This window comes from Mauremys reevesii, linkage group 25 (assembly GCF_016161935.1).
Source record: "Mauremys reevesii isolate NIE-2019 linkage group 25, ASM1616193v1, whole genome shotgun sequence".
Taxonomy (NCBI): domain Eukaryota; kingdom Metazoa; phylum Chordata; order Testudines; family Geoemydidae; genus Mauremys; species Mauremys reevesii.
The window spans coordinates 4,534,968-4,554,476 of record NC_052647.1 but is presented as its reverse complement, the minus strand read 5'-3'; the positions used below and the strand labels follow the sequence as shown (position 1 = coordinate 4,554,476).

The 19,509-nt window shown below is 44.5% G+C and overlaps 1 protein-coding gene across 8 annotated transcripts in view; it reads right to left on the bottom strand.

Annotated features, from left to right (window-relative positions):
• EVI5L (ecotropic viral integration site 5 like) overlaps positions 1–17,591 on the bottom strand; it is a 75,248-nt gene extending 57,657 nt beyond the window's left edge. For 3 of the 8 annotated variants that reach the window (XM_039514195.1, XM_039514200.1, XM_039514193.1), the window contains exons 1-2: positions 17,174–17,360; positions 2,385–2,588 (exon numbers count right to left, since the gene is read on the bottom strand). In XM_039514195.1, coding sequence (XP_039370129.1) covers positions 2,385–2,588; positions 17,174–17,190 — 221 coding nt within the window. In that variant the 5' untranslated portion in view covers positions 17,191–17,360. Of the gene's footprint in view, positions 1–2,384; positions 2,612–17,173; positions 17,362–17,441 lie in introns of those variants that run through there. The other 5 variants (XM_039514196.1, XM_039514199.1, XM_039514198.1 and 2 more) reach the window with 5 other exon arrangements.
• Positions 17,592–19,509: the final 1,918 nt, after the last annotated feature.

Here is a 19,509-nt window from a genome sequence, read left to right as displayed (position 1 = left end):
AAATTTGTAACTGTACTCCTGGGGGAAGAATTGTATGTCTCCTGCTCTGTTTTATCCACATTCTGCATATATTTCATGTTATAGCAGTCTCGTATGATGATCCAGCACATGTTCGTTTTAAGAACACTTTCACAGCAGATTTGACAAACACAAAGAAGGTACCAATGTGAGATTTCTAAAAATAGCTACAGCACTTGACCCAAGGTTTAAGAATCTGAAGTGCCGTCCAAAATCTGAGAGGGACGAGGTGTGGAGCATGCTTTCAGAAGACTTACAAGAGCAACACTCCAACATGGAAACTACAGAACCCAAACCGCCAAAAAAGAAAATCAATCTTCTGCTGGTGGCATCTCAATCAGATGATGAAAATGAACATGTGTCGGTCTGTACTGCTTTGGATTGTTATCCAGCAGAACCCATCATCAGCACGGATGCATGTCCCCTGGAATGGTGGTTGAAGCATGAAGGGACATTTGACTCTTTAGTGCATCTTGCTCATATCTAGCAATACCGGCTACAACAGTGCAATGAGAACACTTGTTTTCACTTTCAGGTGACATTGTAAACAAGAAGGGGGCAACATTATCTCCTGCAAATGTAAACATATTTGATTGGCTGAACAAGAAGTAGGACTGAGTGGACTTTCAGGATCTAAAATTTTACATTTATTTTTGACTGCAGAGTTTTTTTGTACATGAATTTACAAATATAGAATTAACTTTCATGATAAAGAGATTGCACTACAGTACCTAAATGAGGTGAATTGAAAAATACAATTTAATCTTTTTTACAGTGCAAATATTTGTAATCAAATATAAAGTGAGCACTGTATACTTTGTATTCTGTATTGTAATTAAAATAAATATATTTGAAAATGTAGTAAACAGACAAAAATATTTAAAATAAATGGTATTCTATTGTTGTTTAATCGCATGATTAATCATGATTTTTTTTTTAATTGCTTGACAGCCCTAGATACAATTTTAATCGTTTACACGTACATGTTTAACATTTTAAAACAATATTTACATCCCTATCTCCAACAGGCTGCAGATTACAAGGTGTCAGCAACATTCTTGTACTTTGTTAAAATGCAGCTATTTGCTTGGTTTCCCAGAGAATCATCGACGACTGTTTGTATGGACAGTTGACAAAAGAAGTTCCAGCTGCCATGAGCTAAATTACCATGAGTGTAAACACTAAAGTCTCCCCATTCTAAAAAAGAACAAGCTGTGGAAACACCCACATCTCACAGGGAAGTTGATGCCTTCCCTTACCCCTTTGTTTTGGAAACTTGAGCTGAGCAAGACTCTTTACACTTCCAGCATCCAGACCTCTCGTGTTTGGGTCAGATGTTAAAGAACACGTTCACTTGTATTATAAAAACACAGAACCAACAAGGGAATCATTCCCATCAGAAACTGAAGATGAGGCAGATATTAAATTAATCAGGAAATAGGACACCATTGCCTTTATCCTTCCAGAGATCTTTTGTCCCAGGACAAATGCTACAGGCCAATTTTTCTCCTTGGATGCTCAGAGGTAACATCTGCCAACTTTAAGGGGACTCAGGTGCATGTCTCCAAGGGCAGAACTTGGCCCAAACTAATTAAGCATCACAACCCCTCTTCGGGGAAGGTAAGTATTATTATCCCCCATTTTCAAGATGGGTAAAACAAGGCACAGAATGGTGAAATGACTTGCCTCACGCTACAGATTAAGAGGCAGAGTGGGAAAAGATGTCCAGCCCCCAGTTTTGTAGATCAGATAATTTGTCTGTTCCTATGGACACTATGCACTGTGTGAGGTGGAGGTGTTCTGTAAACAGCTACCCAACTGGAACGACACCTACTATGGAGCAAGTGGTAGGCACCTCAAGATAGAGGAAACATCAGAAAGAATGAGATCCGCTGGACAGAGTAACTCAAGTGATTGGCCGAAATATATCACCTCTAGATCACTGAAGCAAAAGTGACCCAGTTTAGTAAAACCTCTTGATTACTACCATTTATCTTCTGGCTGCAGGGGGATCTCTGAAGTGATCAGTTGGTGTGGGGGAAGGAAGCTTGCATACACTTGTGACTGACAGTCTTGTGCTAGTGGCAATTGATGTCTTACTGATAGTCAGGAGTAGGATGGTATGGGCCTTACAAGCCAAGCTGTCCTTTCACTTAAAGAGGCAATCCCTCCAGGTCAGGGCTGGGACACATTGCTGGAGCACTTTAGCAGTATTGTTCTTTGGTGGTTTCACACTACGGTTCAGATACAGGTGATGACGCATTGCACACTACAGCACATACAGACTCCTTGGATTATAAATTACCACTTATCAGCCTTGGCCTCCTCAGCAACAAGGATACACTAGAACTTTAAGCTTTCCTCACCTGTTCTGCTCCTCCAGCTTTGCCAACAACTCCAGCTCATCTGGGCTTAGGTTCTCTGAATCTGAGGTGGGGGAGCAGGTGGGCGCAGAGTTGATAGAAGAAAGAGCCTCGTGGGAGGAAGAGTCTGGGCTGACTGCTGGACTTGCCATCTCAGGAAGGCTGAGGGTATCAGGGATGTTCATTCGCAAAATCCACAGGAACACCCTTCAGGAAAGTCAAAGTTTCATCTGGAAGTGAACAAGCAGCATCAATACACATGGACAGCACCAGAGTCTATACAGGAACTCCTCACTTAATGTTGTAGTTATGTTCCTGAAAAATGTGACTTTAAGCGAAACAATGTTAAGTGAATCCAATTTCCCCATAAGAATTAATGTAAATGGGGGGGGGGGTGGTTAGGTTCCAGGGAAATTTTTTTCACCAAGGACACTCTCTCTCCTTATACACACACACACACACACACACACACACACACACACACAGAGTTTTAAACAAACAAACAATTTAATACTGGTACACAGTGATGACGATTGTGAAGCTTGGTTGAGGCAGAGTAGTCAGAGGGTGGGATATTTCCCAGGGAATGCCTTACTGCTAAATGAACTAGCAATTGACTGAGCCTTGAAGGGTTAACTCTCACAACACTCTGCAAGGCAGCAGGAAAGGAGGGAGGGCAGACAGAGAGACACACCCTGTGTGTGAGAGAAAAATGCGCATTTCCCCTTTAAGTAGCTGACCCCAGGCTTAAGTACAATGCCTTGTTAATTAAATCAGTTTGCTGAGACCTGAGACTGCAGCTACTGCCTAGAAGCTCCCTCCCTCTGAAATGTGTTCCCCCCTCCCGGCTCTATGGAAGATGGGGTAAGCAGGGTGCAGGAGCAGGGGGGAGGGGGAGACACCCTGACATTAGCCCTCTCTTCTCCCTCCCCACGTACAGCAAGCAGGAGTCTCTGGGAGCAGCTCCAAGACAGAGAGCAGGAGCAGCACAAGGCAGTGGGGGGAGGGACAGCTGCTGCACAGGGAACTTAGGAGAGTGGGGAGCAGATGGGGGGCTGCTAGTCCACCCTGGTTCTAACCACCCACCAGCTAGCTGCAATGGGCTGCTCTGCCTGCAAGCAGTGGACAAAACAGGCGGCTGCCAAATGACGTTAGACGGAAGCATTTCACAACTTTAAACGAGCATGTTCCCTAATTGATCAGCAACTTAACATCGAAACAACGTTAACCGGGATGACTAAGTATTAGGTGAACTGAAAAATACTATTTCTTTGGTTTTACCGTGCAAATACTTGTAATAAAAATAAATATAAAGTGAGCACTGTACATGTTGTATTCTGTGTTGTAATTGAAATCAATATATTTGCAAATGTAGAAAAATCCAAAAATATTTAAATAAACGGTATTCTATTATTGTTTAACAGTGCGATTAATCGCAATTATGTTTTTAAAATCGCTTGACAGCCCTAATGCTAACCCAACACTGTACTGACTGAAAAGCAGATTATCTTCAACTCAGCACTCCAGGTCTAGTATCATGCCCCTTTGTTTCCATTAGGAACCGCTCAACTACCCATTGCAGAGATTCATGTCCATGTTGGCCTCATCCAATGCCTTCTGTCATGGTCTCTCCCAGGCCCAAGACTCCAGACTTTGCACCCACTCTTTGCAGTCTTTCACCATAAGGGAGCTTTTAGGGTGAGCTGAAAGGACCACATCTCCAGCAACAAACTGCCCCTTTGTAGTTTAAAAACCAATTTACATAAATTGATGCATAAGCCACAATTAAATTTAAGTCAGTTTAAAGTCTATTAAGATTAACTTAATAATTAAATTAATTAAGCCAAGTCAATAAACCAGATTTAGGGCTTGTCCACACAGAGTTATTCTGAAATATCTATTCCTGATTAACTCCATGTGTGGACACCCTTATTCTGGAATAGGAGTGCCTGATTCCAAATTAGTTTCTCTGAATTGGATTAAGCTAATTTGGAATCAGGCAGTCTTAATCCAGAATAACAATATCCACACATGGAGTTAACCAGGAATAGTTAATCTGCTTTAAATTCTCACCCTATTTTATTCTAGATTATCTTTCACAAATAGATAAAATCCTGAGACTTGAGAGTATTAACTCTTGATGGCACTGGTTTAACTAAATTAGTTTTTTTTTTTAAATCATACTTATAGTTAAACTGGTGTAACTTTGAATATGGACAATGTTTTAGCATCCTGGTAGGACATGGACTCAGAGGGGACAGCACCTCTACTGGTGGACCTAAAGCACTATGGGTTTTCCATAGATGGCTTACACCGAAATACTAACCAGGCCTGACTCCCATTACTTGCAAGATCTGACAAGATCACAGCCCAAGTTCATGTATGGCTGCAGACCGTACTATTGTAGGTACTTAGATGGCTCCCATTACCATGATATCCGAGTGCCCCTCAACAGTTAGCATATTTATCCTAACACTTCTGTGACATAGGATAGTGTTTGCAAGCGAATTTGAATTAGGTTTTTCAAGACAGAGGGAAGTCACATGCAGCTAGTTTATACCCACCCACAGCATTTCTTCCATCTATGAATTTTGTAAATTTTAAATTTTAAAAACCTCAGTCAAGTTTCTCAGAGATGATTTGTTGGAAAGTGACAGACATAACAGCAGCCTTAGCTATGAATTAATTTTATTGGTTGCTGTCAGCCTTCAGGTTACTAAAATGTGGTTTAGTTTATGTATTAATACAATATTTTACAGAAGAATTCCTCCCAGGGGAGGGCAAGACTAGAGTGATTGAGAAAGAGCAGTCCACAGAGTCTACTTTGTACGTCACAAACATTAGTAGCATGCAGAAGGATATTTCCTCATGCTCACATACCCTTTCTTAAGTTTGATCTCAAGCTGGCAGAGCACTGCACTTTCCAGGGACACAAACCGCTATCCCTTCAACCTGGACCCACTGCTCAGGTATATTTTTAAACCCTCTGTGCTGCTGCTCTTATTCTAAGAAGCTTGCATCAATGTATCCTGAGTTAACCATTGAGGGCATTCCACACAGGAACCAAGTAAGGTACTTTGACCGCCAAGTGATTGTTAGAGGTTTCCAATGTTGCTCCAACAAGTCTCCCTCATATGAAATCTAAAAGAGTACACTCCACATATAGTCAACTAACTAAGTGGCCTTTCCTCATGGCATACAGAGTGAAATGTTTTTAAAACCAGCTAGAGTGTGGGGTTGGGATGGTTGGAAGGCAGATGTGTCCACAAGTCAAAGAGGTCTGCAGAATGAAAGAGTTGGAGGAACAGTGTACTAGCCACCACTGGGACAGATGGGGGTGGGTGGGGGGGAAATCAGAACAAGGCTCTGACAGGAAAATGCTTTCAGGGCTGCTGTCCCTCTCTCTGACAACTTCTAACAGTCAAGTCTTTGGTAGCCCTGCCATTACAATTCCCCTATCACTTCCTACACCTTTTTAGGAAGAGAATACTCCTGTATCAACACTTTGTGCAGCCTGTGCCTGTATTAACTTTATGGCAAAAGGTACTTGCTGAAACAGGCATTGAAAACCACACATGAAGATCCGAGATGTTAGACTCGGACAGAACTACATAAGGAATGCTAGAGGATCTCATTCTGCCCTACCCTAACCTGCAATTTGGCTACCTCTACCCAATTAGTAGGGTGACCATACATCCCATTTTGGCCGGGACAGTATATTTTTTAAACCCCATCCCGGCCGTCCCAACTTTTTTGGCAAAACTGGGCATTTATCCTGTTTGCTCTTGCCAACTGATCATCAGTGTTGCCAAAAAAGTGGGGTGCAACCCCTGGGGTGGGGTGCGGGAGGAGTGACACCAGCAGCCCATGGCAGGAGGGAGGGCTCAAAAGAGCAGCTTATGCTAGGCCAGTCCCGCACAGGGAGTCTCGGGTCAGCTCCGGGCACAGGGGGAGAGAGGGCTTCAGGCTGGTCCTGCACGGGGAAGCATGGGGAAGGAAGGGGGGCTTCAGGGTGTCCTGTTTTCCCTTTGGGAAAATATGGCCACCCTACCAATTAGGATGAAGAGTCTGGCATACTGAGCTCAACTTGAGAAGACCAATAGAGTATATGAATACCTCAGGAAAGAAAGACTTCACAATACTGAAAAGTTTCTGTAAGTACAGCAGGTTCATAATACTGCTTAGGAGTACAGAAGGCAACAAAGGTGCTCAGTATATTGTTCTCATACTGGGGATAAAACACTGAAATAAGGCCAAGGAGGCTCGTATATTATACTGAAGCATCAGGTCTGTAGCACTGAGATGCATCTAAATCAGTGGCAGACCCTGGTGGGCAAAGGGGACCTAAGCATCAATTTCTGCTGAGCACAAACACACATTTAAAGAAAAAAAAAACCAAAAACCCACACACATCAATCTGATTTGCAAAGGTGCTGTGCAGCCACAGCTCCCACTGAGTTGAGTGAAAGCTGCAGGTGCTCAGTGCTTCTGAAAATCAGGTCACAAGGCTTTTAGCTTGCATTTATTGTGGAGAACCTTCCAAAAGTGGACCCATACAGGGCTGTTTCCCTGAGACTATAGACAGATCTGGTACCTCTCTCCCTGCCCACTGCTTTCCAAACAAGCAGCAAAGTGAAATTAACAAGACTCATCCTAGTTTCATCATGGTTGTTCTAGGGAGCCAGGAAACTGATAATAATATCAAATTAAAACGTAGGCTGTTGTAGCTGCAAGCAGTGATACTATTTGTGAGGGACAACCATCCTCCTTGTCATCGTTCCCCCTCTTTTTTTGGGGGGAGGGGGAAGATCACCACCACCACCGAGCCTAGAGGAAGGATAGAACAGGAGACCCCTCCTTAGTATTTAGGAGGCTTTGGAATGTGGGTGGAAGGGGAAAGAAAGTTCATCTCTTCCAGTAGCTTGGGATCTGTGGAGAGAGCAGAAAGCAAGAAGCTTCAAAATGTGGTATATCTATCAGCTAAGGGCAATGAAAAATAAAGATGTATATAAATAAAATAAAATAAAATAAAAATAAATAAATAAATAAATAGAGTCCTTGGAAGGACCTCCCCTCATCCCCTCCAGTAGCTGGAAGTGGTAGAGCGGAGCTTCTCAGTAAGGCACTGGTTCTGGACCTAACTGGTGTCTCCATCTTTTGTATCAACCTCTGTCCAGTAATGTGTAGTCCTCTAGAAATCCATCATGCCTTGTCCTAGTTATGATAATAGGGCTGATTAATCAGTGATAAATGATTATGTTGGCTCCTACTAATTTTATAGCTATTTGTCAGCTGCAAACATGTAACGTGCTTCAATTTCTCCTCCTTTCCCTTAATACAGGAAGAGTATGACATGTTCTTATAAATCTCAGCTGCATTTATTTGCTGACACCAGGGCATTACTGTAAAATTACAACTATTATCCACAGACTGGAAGCTCCATGTCTGAAAAACGCAAAGTTAATTTTACCACCATGAACAATGCAGCAGTTCTGCCTGTTTTAACAGACCCAGACACTTTTTAAAAGGGAACATTTTCTAGTGCCTATTAAATAAGTGATCCCTTATGCTTTTTGGGTTAATTGAGCATTGTTTCACACCCAGCTCTTCTGAGCATCCCTGTTACAACAGGCAACTGGCAGCTATGTGCAGGTTTGGATGCAAGGAAGAGGCACTGACAAGGTACACTGTAGCAATCAGTGCCACAATCCTGCTTCTCATTCTTAGATCTAAAAAGGTTTCACTGCAAACACGCTTGCTGGGTGTGAAGCATTTGACCATCTCTTCCCTGTCACTATGCAAAAATGCCTCTGCCACTGAACATTTCTCAGTCTTCTTCCGGGGAGGAGCTCAAGGAGCAAATCTAGTTTAACAGCTCCTAATAACAATGGAAATTATACATGATACCAAAACTCTTCATAATTATACCCACTCATGTTTGTAATCAATTGAACACAAACACCTCTTTCATGTTTCCATATGAACTCTGAATAATCGTGATCACTACACAATTCACTGTTACAAAAATGGGCATTATGCAAGGAGTATGATTAGGTGACAGATTCTAGCACAGTATGTAGCTGGTTATAAATCAGAGGTCAGGACTCATTAGCTAATTGTTTATAACATTAATAAAGTATGTTTTGTTACAGGTAACAACCCTTTGAGAAGGACAGGTATAAGCAGATACCTGCACTGCTCAAAAGGTGTGGTTGAAAAGGCATCACTTTCAGCCTTACAGAATAGTATAAGGTCATAAACAAACAGGAACACATGACAAAGGCAACCTGAAAACCAAATCAATCATGACATTTCAAAAGCTACAGTGCTGCATTGGGAATGGCACTGAGCTTGCAGGGCCCTAATTTGATTCCTGGCACAAGATGGTGCCTATTGCTAGTAAGGACAACCTGCAGTAACTACCAGTGGACAAAACAGTAACAGAAATGTTATAAACAGCTCTGAGCTGAGAGAAGAAACAACCAAACCATCCTGAGAAATAGGGTTTTGGAAGACAAGGTATTTTTAATAATTAATATGCCTTATTTACCTGCATCAGGTTTAATTCAATCTCAATGCAAACCAGATGCCATCAGAATAGGAATAAGTGACTGCCAATTGTGAAAGATGCTTGCTTTGGTCTCCTTCAAGAAGGATTAAGTTGTGCTATAATTTTGAATTGTCAAAAACTGACTATCCTAGTCAGGGAGCAGCATTTTATACAGCTTCCAACCCTTCATCAGAAGGAAAGTGGCAGGGCCGGCTCCAGGCACCAGCAAAACAAGCAGGTGCTTAGGGGGGCACATTTCTAGGGGCAGCATTCTGGCACCAGCCATCATAGGTGCTGACTCCAGGGCATGGGGAAAAAGTGCCCCCGCTGTGGCCCCAGCTCGCTGCCCCAGCTCGCCTCTGCTCTGCCTCCACCTGCTCCCCATAGCGCGCCACTGCCACTCAGCTTCTCCCCTCTCCCTCCCAGGCTTGATGCGCACGAAACAGCTGTTTTGCGCACAGCAAGTCTGGGAGGGAGGAGAAGCCGAGCGGTGGGGCGTTTGGGGGAGGTGGCAGTGGTGGAGCGGAGGTGAGCTGGAGCAAGGAGTGGTTCCTCTACCCCTCGTTACTTGCTGCGCGCCCCCCACCCTAGCTCACCTCCGCTCCGCCTGCTCTCTGAACGCGTCGCCGCTCTGCTTCTCTCCCATCCCTCGCCTGAGAGGGAGGGGGGAAGAAGCGAAGCGGCGGCACACCCGGGGGAGCAGGCGGAGCGGAGGTGAGCTAGGGTGGGAGGTCGTGGGGACCCCCAGAAAGCAATGGGGGGAGAAATGCAGCACACCTGGGGGAGGAGGCGAGGCTGGGGATTTGGGGAAGGGGTTCGGAAGAGGTGGAGCTGGGGCGGGGGGACATGAAAAAAAAGGGGGGGGGCTAAATTTTTTTTGCTTGGGGCAGCAAAAATCCTAGAGCCGGCCCTGGAAAGTGGGCACACTAAACACACTAAAAACCTGGAACAGCCAGACAGAAAGAGTGGATAAGTAAGACAACACCTCATAATAACTTAAGTTATTTCAGTTTGGAATATAGTGTTACCATGCCGTTAGGTTAATAGTTCTGAAGTTCAGCAAAGTTTAACCAAAACATTTCAAGTCTAAAGGGCATAGCTACTCGGCCCTAGAGGAAAGATGGGAATTAAATTGTTAACAGAAGTGGCAGCATTAAAAGGGGCTGGTTAGTAATTTTTTTTTTTTTTTTAAAAAGGAAAAACCCCAAGACCTAGATTAAGGTTGAGCAATTCTGCTTCCAACTCCATGATCTGCTTCAGACTGGTCCCGTACAACTGACACTACTACTCTTGCTCCACTGCAGTTACGATTTTCTGTGAATTATTAAATTCTATGCTCAAAAATAATTAAAGCAGAAGATCCATACTGAAGACTTCACGGAGCTCTCTGTGAAGTCTTCAATATCATATACAGTGAAAAGATCACTTCTATGGTTCTGTTGAACTATTCTGTGATGCCTAAGAAATAATAGTCTTGAAGTAAATTTGCATAGATTCAGCCAGCCTATAAAATCTTCCTTAAATTGTTTTGAACAGACCTTATTTTTATATCTCTAGGGAACAAAACACATGTTTTCAGAAGCAAGTGATAGCCTTCTGATAACATGCTTAAAATTCATTGCAATGCCTAGAGTTCTACAGTAATGAAATGACCTTTTGAGCACACAAAAATTTCCCTCAAATTTTCCACCATGGGACAGGCAAGGACATCAGAATTCTATAGCGTGGGGTATGCAAAGATTAAATGGCTACTGGTTTATTCATACCAGTACAGTTAACCATTAGCAGCTACCACCCACAATTCCAGAAGTTAATTTAGTACCTGGTTGAATTATCACATGTTCAGGCAAGGAGAAGAATATATTTAATATAATAAACCCTTCATTTTAGTATGACTGTCCAATCCACATATCTAACATTGCCACAAGTGCTCAAAATAAAATAAAAAAAACCACTTTGCTCTTCCTAGCTCTGAAGTTTACAGCGTCTTAATTTAGCCACTGTACATCATCCAAGATGTAGGCTCTTCTAGGTTGCTGGTTCAAATCCATTTCTGACCATAGTAACCAAAAGTAACAGCCATCTGAAGGCTGTTTAGGGGATTATATGAAATGAGCTGGGGGTCTGTATAGTTCTCAGGAGCCTGGCGTTGTATCAAGCCACAATCACATTTGATGCTATGTAAAGGTTTGTAGACAGTCTCAGAGAGGCTAGGGCTGAACAGACAGACAAATTGAACACCCAGCGCTACCTCCAAGGCAGAGGTGAGGTACATTGGTGCAGGCAGCATGTGGCAAAGATTGCCCTTTTATTGTCCTGGGGATAGACAGAGGACTTAAGTCTCAAAGACATTTTCAATCCGGCTTCTTCCATGGTAGTAAATTCACTTTAAACAATTCGGAGGGCTAACCTGTAGAGACAGGTCACTCCAGCTACCAGCAGGACACTAGTGAGCGCCCATTATTGGTCCCCCCCGACACACATCCTATGGGGGAGAGCAGGGCCTGTTATTTATACAGAGGTAGGAGTGATTAAGCTCACCCTCACTATCCTACCAGCATAGTTTTGCAAAAAACAAATCAGTTGCAGAGAAACTAATGTTTCTGATTGCCTTCTATGATGAGAACTGGCTCTGTGGAAATGGGGAAGTGGTGGATGATATATATCTTGACTTTAGCAAAGCTTTTGATACAGTCTCCCACAGTATTCTTGCCAGCAAGTTAAAGAAGTATGGATTGGATGAATGGACTATAAGGTGGATAGAAAGCTGGCTAGATTGTCGGGCTCAACAGGTAGTGATCAATGGCTCGATGTCTAGCTGGCAGCCAGTATCAAGCAGAGTGCTCCAGGGCCAGTTTTGTTCAACTGGTAGATGCACTGGAGGGTAGGGATAGGGTCCAGATTCATCTAGACAACTTGGAAGATTGGGCCAAAAGAAATCTAATGAGGTTCAACAAGGACAACTGCAGCGTCCTGCACTTAGGAAGGAAGATTCCCATGCACCGCTACATGCTGGGGACTGACTGGCTAAGCAGCAGAAAAGGACCTGGGGGATTACAGTGGACAAGCTGGATACGAGTCAGCAGTATGCGCTTGTTGCCAAGAACGCCAACGGCATATTGGGCTGTATTAGTAGGAGCACTGCCAGCAGATCGAGGGAAGTGATTATTCCCCTCTATTCAGCATTGGTGAAGCCACACCTGGAGTATTGTGTCCAGTTTTGGTCCCACCACTACAGAAAGGATGTGGACAAATTGGAGAGAGTCCAGCGGAGGGCAACAAAAATGATTAAGGGGCTGGGGCACATGACTTACGACGAGAGGCTGAGGGAACTGGGGTTATTTAGTCTGCAGAAGAGAAGAGTGAGGGGGGATTTGATAGCAGCCTTCAACTACCTGAAGGGGGGTTCCAAAGACGATGAAACTAGGCTGTTCTCAGTGGCAGCAGATGGCAGAACAAGAAGCAATGGTCTCAAGTTGCAGTGGGGGAGGTGTAGGTTGGATATTAGGAAACACTATTTCACAAGGAGGGTGGTGAAGCACTGGAATGGGTTACCTAGGGAGATGGTGGAATCCCACCCATAGAGGTTTAAGGCCCAGCTTGACAAAGCCCTGGCTGGGATGATTTAGTTGGTGTTGGTCCTGCTTTGAATTGGGGATTTGACTAGATGACCTCTTGAGGTCTCTTCCAACCCTAATATTCTAATGTTCATTTGTTGGCTGGCTCAATAAGGAAGCTACATGCTACTCCAGCCAGGGGTTACAATGTGGGATGCTTGAGGGTGGTGGGAGTCTTAAAAGTGCCATGGGATTCAGACAGGTGGTTTGAGGACTCGTGACATTCTCATTTGGCGGAGTGAATCTGGTTTCTGACCCAGGGGAAAGACAATTAATGTTTGTCATTCACTAGAGTCATTTCACTTTGTAATGAGCCTCAAAACAATATCTAAATAATGGGCAATCTTAAATGCTATATTAAAATCTATATTTCTGCAGAGGGAATACGATGGCAGCCCTAGGTCTGAGTTTTCTTGTTTTTATTGATTTAACCGAGACTGTATCCAGTGTTGAACTGCTCATGCAACAATGCTGATGTCAGACACAGAAGCAGCTCTAGTAATATGACTAAATGTTAGCATTATGACTATGTTAGACTTGCCAGGCAAAAACTCAGTGAACTCTAAGGTGCAAGAATCATCTTCACTTCAGTGGGAGTTCTGAGTAACAACATGCCAAAAAGTATGGAAGGGAGGGGAAAAAAAAATTCAGAACACACCATCAGTGTTTTCATTCAAAGCCTTACCACACTAGCCTTCCAAGGTGCTAAAATACCACAGTACAGGCACACTAGAATTATATAGCTAGGACAGCTACTCTAATGGCATAATCCCTATTAATCAAATTGCCCTCAATACCGCCAAACTCCCAAAGTTGTAGGAGGTCTTAGAGGACTGAGTGAACAACAGGTCTTGAACTCTAAAGCCCAAAGGTTTTCTCTTCAGGGCAGCAGCAAGATGCATTGGTACAAACAGCATGTGGCGAAGCTAAATTGAATTGGTGCTGTAAAAATTGTCCTTTAAGACAACCACCTAAGTAGCCAATGAACAGTCTACCACCTAACACTCTCTGATTCCAAAGTCTTTTCCTCCCAATTTCATTCTGCACAATTCATTTTCAACACAGATCATCAGTCTTTGTATGTATGCAAAGATTTCATTGTGCTAAGCATCTCACAAGTATAGGCAATCCAATTTCAGTAAGTTTCCTGGCATGACAAATTATAAGTGTTGCCAGAGTCAATACATCAGGACTCCACATATAGGTCAGTTTAGAAAGAACACCTTTAAATATACATTTTATAACATTAGAATGATGTAATGTTGCTAGTATGCTTCAGAAAAACCTCAAGGTTATGAGGAAGCCTTAGTTCTCAGTCTTTGGCTGCCAGTATTTACCAAAGAATCTATCACTCCTAAGCACACCTATAAAGTCCCATTGAGATCAATGTCACAAGCAACCCGGGACTTGATTACTTTATTACTAAATGTGAAAGTAAATAATGCTTTAAAGTTTCTTTAGCCTCCTTTGAAAATCCAAAACTTAAATGTTATTGGGTTTTTCTAGAGGGTTGGGGACTTTTTTTGATGTGTGAAATTTTCAGCACACTTTTCTGAAGTTTTCTAAAACAAAAATGTTGCCATCAGAGGAATTCACAAATGGACATACAAGATTCAACTACTAAGCAGAAAAACAATTTTGTTTCAAATATGAAGTTGTTTTTCCATTGGAGATGCCACTGCAAAACCAGGTCCATTCATAATTTACAACTGGCAAGGACTTTGTCAACAGTATGTATGTCATGTATTAGATTGATGTGACTTCATATCTTGGCTGTTATACTCTGAGTATCAAGAAGTATATTAATGTGAAAAAAAATAAAGCATAGTGAAGAGAAACTCCACAGCCATGGATCAAAAATTTCCCTCTTCTGCTCACTAGTTCAGGAAGGATATCTGGAAGCATTAACTGATCCTGGAAACCTTGATATCAGTTGACCAAAAAAAGTCACATCATTCAAATTCTCTTTTCTTTCCACTTCAATTTTGACATGATTTCAGCAGCTGACATCTCATAATCTCCAATGTCAGCGGTTCACTGTTACACTACTTGAAGGCTGAGACACCAAGCTACTTTCAAATGGTAAATGGCACCAGTTTCTAACTGCTAAGGCCCTATCTATTTTACAGAAGTTAGTACTCATTTTTTTGCAACTGTGTATGAATTAATGTAGGCTAGCCTCTGGCAGTTTTACTACATCGGCTAAGCTTGCTGGAGGTGACCACACTATGGAAAAGATACCTTAGGCCTTTTCTACAAGAACAATTAGTTTGCAGCAAACTGAAATGGTAAGCTATTGGCCTAAAGCACTCTAACCACTCCAACACTGACAGACTGTGGCAGGCTAGCATGGGCCAGATTCATAGCCCATTTTACCACAAACAAATTGTTTACACTAAGAGCTCGTCGACACAAATAGCCTGCCAGCTGCCAACATCATTTTATGCACTGTTCATGGGATCTGCCCACAGCAAGTCTGAGCAATAGTTTTCAAAGCCATGCTGGCAGTGGAGGGTTGTCTACACTAGGGCTCTCAACACTGTTAGCACTGATGGAGGTGAACGTCCAATGCCATAGTCAAAGTTCAGAGTGAGCTTTTATGAAAGAGTGGTAAAACTGCTTAAAGGCCCATCTACCCGAATGCTTGTGTCACTGCTAAAAACAGGTACCAGCTTTCCAAGTGCAGATGCACCCTAAAGTCAAGTGGAGAATGACAACACAGGATGGTGATCAAAATAATTTGATTTTTTTAAAAGGTCCCAATAAGTTGCAACTACGGCTAACAACAAATGTTTTATATCCTTGAGAAGTTTTCCATTGGTACCTAGTCTGGTGATATGCAAGATCTCAGACTAGCAGTGCTTTCTTTGCATTGATCCAGGACTGACTACAGCAAGTCCCACGGACACCAAAATCAACCTAATTTTCATTTCCTGCAAGCAACCTACTAAGCAGCTAACAAACATCTGGGCCATTTTGAGGCATTTTCTTTCAGAAATACTCTACAAGCAAATCAGTCACAGCAGATATCTTCCTTTTCATAATTTAGCCATTTTGGGCATACTGAATAGAGAAATTTTAAACCCAAAGAGTGGAGCATTTAACAGCATTTTGGCAACCTTTCATTCAAAGGTAGTCGGTTGGCAGTGTATTTTTTGTAAAGTTTATCAAGAGGGTCAAGCTGTGTCCAAGGTTTCTACCCCAGTTACTAAATCCCACTAAAAATGAACACAATAGGCACAACAACAAACCTTCAGCTATAGAACAATTCAGTGGATGCTGCCATTACACCTGCCAAGTGGTATCCTTTTAGACCAGAGGTTCTCAACCTTTTTCTTTCTGAGCCCCCAGCCCCAACACAATATAAAAACTCCATGGCCCACTTGTGCCACAATAACTGGTTTTCTGCATATAACAGCCAGGGCCGGCATCAGGGGGTAGCAAGCAGGGCAACTGCCTGGGGCCCCATGCCTCAGGGGTTCCCACGAAGTCACGTTGCTTAGGCTTCAGCGTTCTGTCCTCAGTCCCAGCGAGTCTAATGCTGGCCCTGCTTGGAGGCCCCTCTGAAATCTGCTCGAGGCACCCTAGGGAACCCTAGACCGGTGGTTGAGAACTACTGAGTTAGACCTTGAGACAACTCCTCATGTCTCTGCTCGGCTCGGCAAAGCCATCAACTAAAGGATTTTGGATACTGGCCTAACAGCCCAAAAAAGGAGCAAGGCCCGCCCAACAGCTAGAACTGGGGAGTGAATATCTCAGTTTCAGCAGCAGATACCATTTCAGAAAAGGATGCAAGGGGAGGGCTCCTTCTAGAACAGACCAAGTCACCCTGGCCTAGATTTACATATTTTTAACCCAGAAGATGGTAGCTTCTGGGATTGGGACACAGAGACAAATGAAAACCTCATATCACAGAGACACAGCTTTAGTGGCCAGGAGCTGGTGATGTGCCAGTGTGTGCTGAAGGCAGATGTGCCAGCTCCTACCATCTTTTCCTTGGAAACAGAGGGGATCTGGCACTCTCCTTTCCTTATGCCCATCTCACAGGGATATGAGGGCTGTGGGCAGATTCACCACCACCACCTCTTGGGATGGGGGTAACACTGTGCCTGGGGGAACAGGGCATATGTGAAATCCTCCTGGTGGGTGGGGGAAAAGGAGGGCACTAGGGAACAGGGAGTATCCATGTCTCTGGGCAAGTGACCAGACACTCCCTAGAGAGGAGGGCATGTTATGGGAGGGGGTTACAGAGGCCACTCACCTAGCTGGGAGAGGAGGGAGAACCCAATGCAGGAGGGGCTGGGTTTGGGGGTCTGGGTGAATCACTCCTATCCCAGTCGGGGCTGAGCGAAGGAACAGGCCCCGCTGGTTGGGAGGGGGCCTGCCTTGGCTGGGGGCGGCAGGTGGAGTCTGGGAGCAGACACCCCCCTCCATCTTTCTGACAGGGGTTGGTGGGGGGGAGGTGGCCGGACCCAATCAGACTAGAGCGGGGGGCGGGGTAGCAGGCACCCCGCCGGGGTGGGTGGGGCCCCGCACACACAGGGATCAGGGGGTCTGGATGGGGGAAGGGCACTGGGAACCAGCCGCCCCCGGGCTGGGGGGAAGCCCCCGGCTGCTCCTCCTACCTGTGCGGCGCTGCCATAGCGGCTCCCCAGCCGCCTCCTCAGGGGGGCGGGGGACCGAACCCCGCGGGCCCGGCCTTCTCTCCCCCAGTCACCACATGAAGAGGGGCGGGGGCGCCGGGCACCGCAGCTGCCATGAAACCGCCACCTCCCCCGCCGGCTGCCCGGACCAGACGGACAGACTGACTGACAGGAGGCTCCGCCCTCCTCCCCGCCCCCTCGCCCCACTGACCAACCCCGCCCCGAGAAAGTACACTCAGAGCCCGCCTACCGAGCCACATCCTCCAATCGGAGCTCAGGGCTGACAACCGGACCGTATCCGCACCCACCAGCAGCCGGAGAGGGAATGAACTGCGGATCCGAGAGGGGAAGGAGGGGGTGGGGGCGGGGATATAAGCCGCGCCTATTAAACGATTAACCAATAGACACCGAGGATAGTTAATGGACAAGACTTCCCACCTACTACGTTGAAAAAGACGTTGAGTGGCAGGATACAGGGGGCGGGACTCCCCTTGTTCCAGAGACGACCAATAAGAATCGCAAGAGGAATTGATAGACAGGTCTCTTCACCTATCAAGTGCAGAAAAGCTTTGGCGTGGCATGCTCTGTGATGGGAGACAATAACCCCCACCTCCTGCTCCCAGGGCCAATACGTTAGCAGTCTAGTTTTGATTGACAGGTAACCAAACTGATCAGTTACAGGGAGGTTTCGGAGTGGTAGCTCGGCAAACCAATGGCTTGTGAAGCGTGAGCTGTCCCGGTCTGTCGCTGCACTCTGAGCTGGGGAAGAGTCTAATTGGTAGAGAGCAGGAGACGGACAAGGGTCTCAACCTATGGGGCATCGAGTAGCTTAAGTCGCGTTGCTGAAGGGAATTTTGCCTTGCCTTAGTTACCTTTCACCAGGCGGTAAAGGGAAATCGTGTCTTACTAATCTATTAGAGTTCTTTGAAGGGGTCAACAAACGTGTGGACAAGGGGGATCCGGTGGACATAGTGTACTTAGATTTCCAGAAAGCCTTTGACAAGGTCCCTCACCAAAGGCTCTTACGTAAATTAAGCTGTCATGGGATAAAAGGGAAGGTCCTTTCATGGATTGAGAACTGGTTAAAGGATAGGGAACAAAGGGTAGGAATAAATGGTAAATTCTCAGAATGGAGAGGGGTAACTAGTGGTGTTCCCCAGGGGTCAGTCCTAGGACCAATCCTATTCAATTTATTCATAAATGATCTGGAGAAAGGGGTAAACAGTGAGGTGGCAAAGTTTGCAGATGATACTAAACTGCTCAAGATAGTTAAGACCAAAGCACATTGTGAAGAACTTCAAAAAGATCTCACAAAACTAAGTGATTGGGCAACTAAATTTCATTTGCCATTTTATGTGGATAAATGTAAAGTAGTGCACATTGGAAAAAATAACCCCAACTATACATACAACATGATGGGGGCTAATTTAGCTACGAGTCAGGAAAAAGATCTTGGAGTCATCGTGGATAGTTCTCTGAAGATGTCCACGCAGTGTGCAGAGGGGGTCAAAAAAGCAAACAGGATGTTAGGAATCATTAAAAGGGGATAGAAAATAAGACTGAGAATATATTATTGCCCTTATATAAATCCATGGTACACCCACATCTCGAATACTGTGTACAGATGTGGTCTCCTCACCTCAAAAAAGATATTCTAGCACTAGAAAAGGTTCAGAAAAGGGCAACTGAAATGATTAGGCGTTTGGAGAGGGTCCCTTACGAGGAAAGATTAAAGAGACTAGGACTCTTCAGCTTGGAAAAGAGAAGACTAAGGGGGGATATGATAGAGATATATAAAATCATGAGTGATGTTGAGAAAGTGGATAAGGAAAAGTTATTTACTTATTCCCATAATACAAGAACTAGGGGTCACCAAATGAAATTAACAGGCAGCAGGTTTAAAACAAATAAAAGGAAGTTCTTCTTCACGCAGCGCACAGTCAACTTGTGGAACTCCTTACCTGAGGAGGTTGTGAAGGCTAGGACTATAACAATGTTTAAAAGGGGACTGGATAAATTCATGGTGGCTAAGTCCATAAATGGCTATTAGCTAGGATGGGTAAGAATGGTGTCCCTAGCCTCTGTTCGTCAGAGGATGGAGATGGATGGCAGGAGAGAGATCACTTGATCATTGCCTGTTAGGTTCACTCCCTCTGGGGCACCTGGCATTGGTCACTGTCGGTAGACAGATACTGGGCTAGATGGACCTTTGGTCTGACCCGGTACAGCCATTCTTATGTTCTTATGTTCTTAAGCGCGGGAAGGGGGGGGAGAGGCCGGAGGAGAAACGTTGAGGGAGGGGTCTGTGAGGGGCTGGT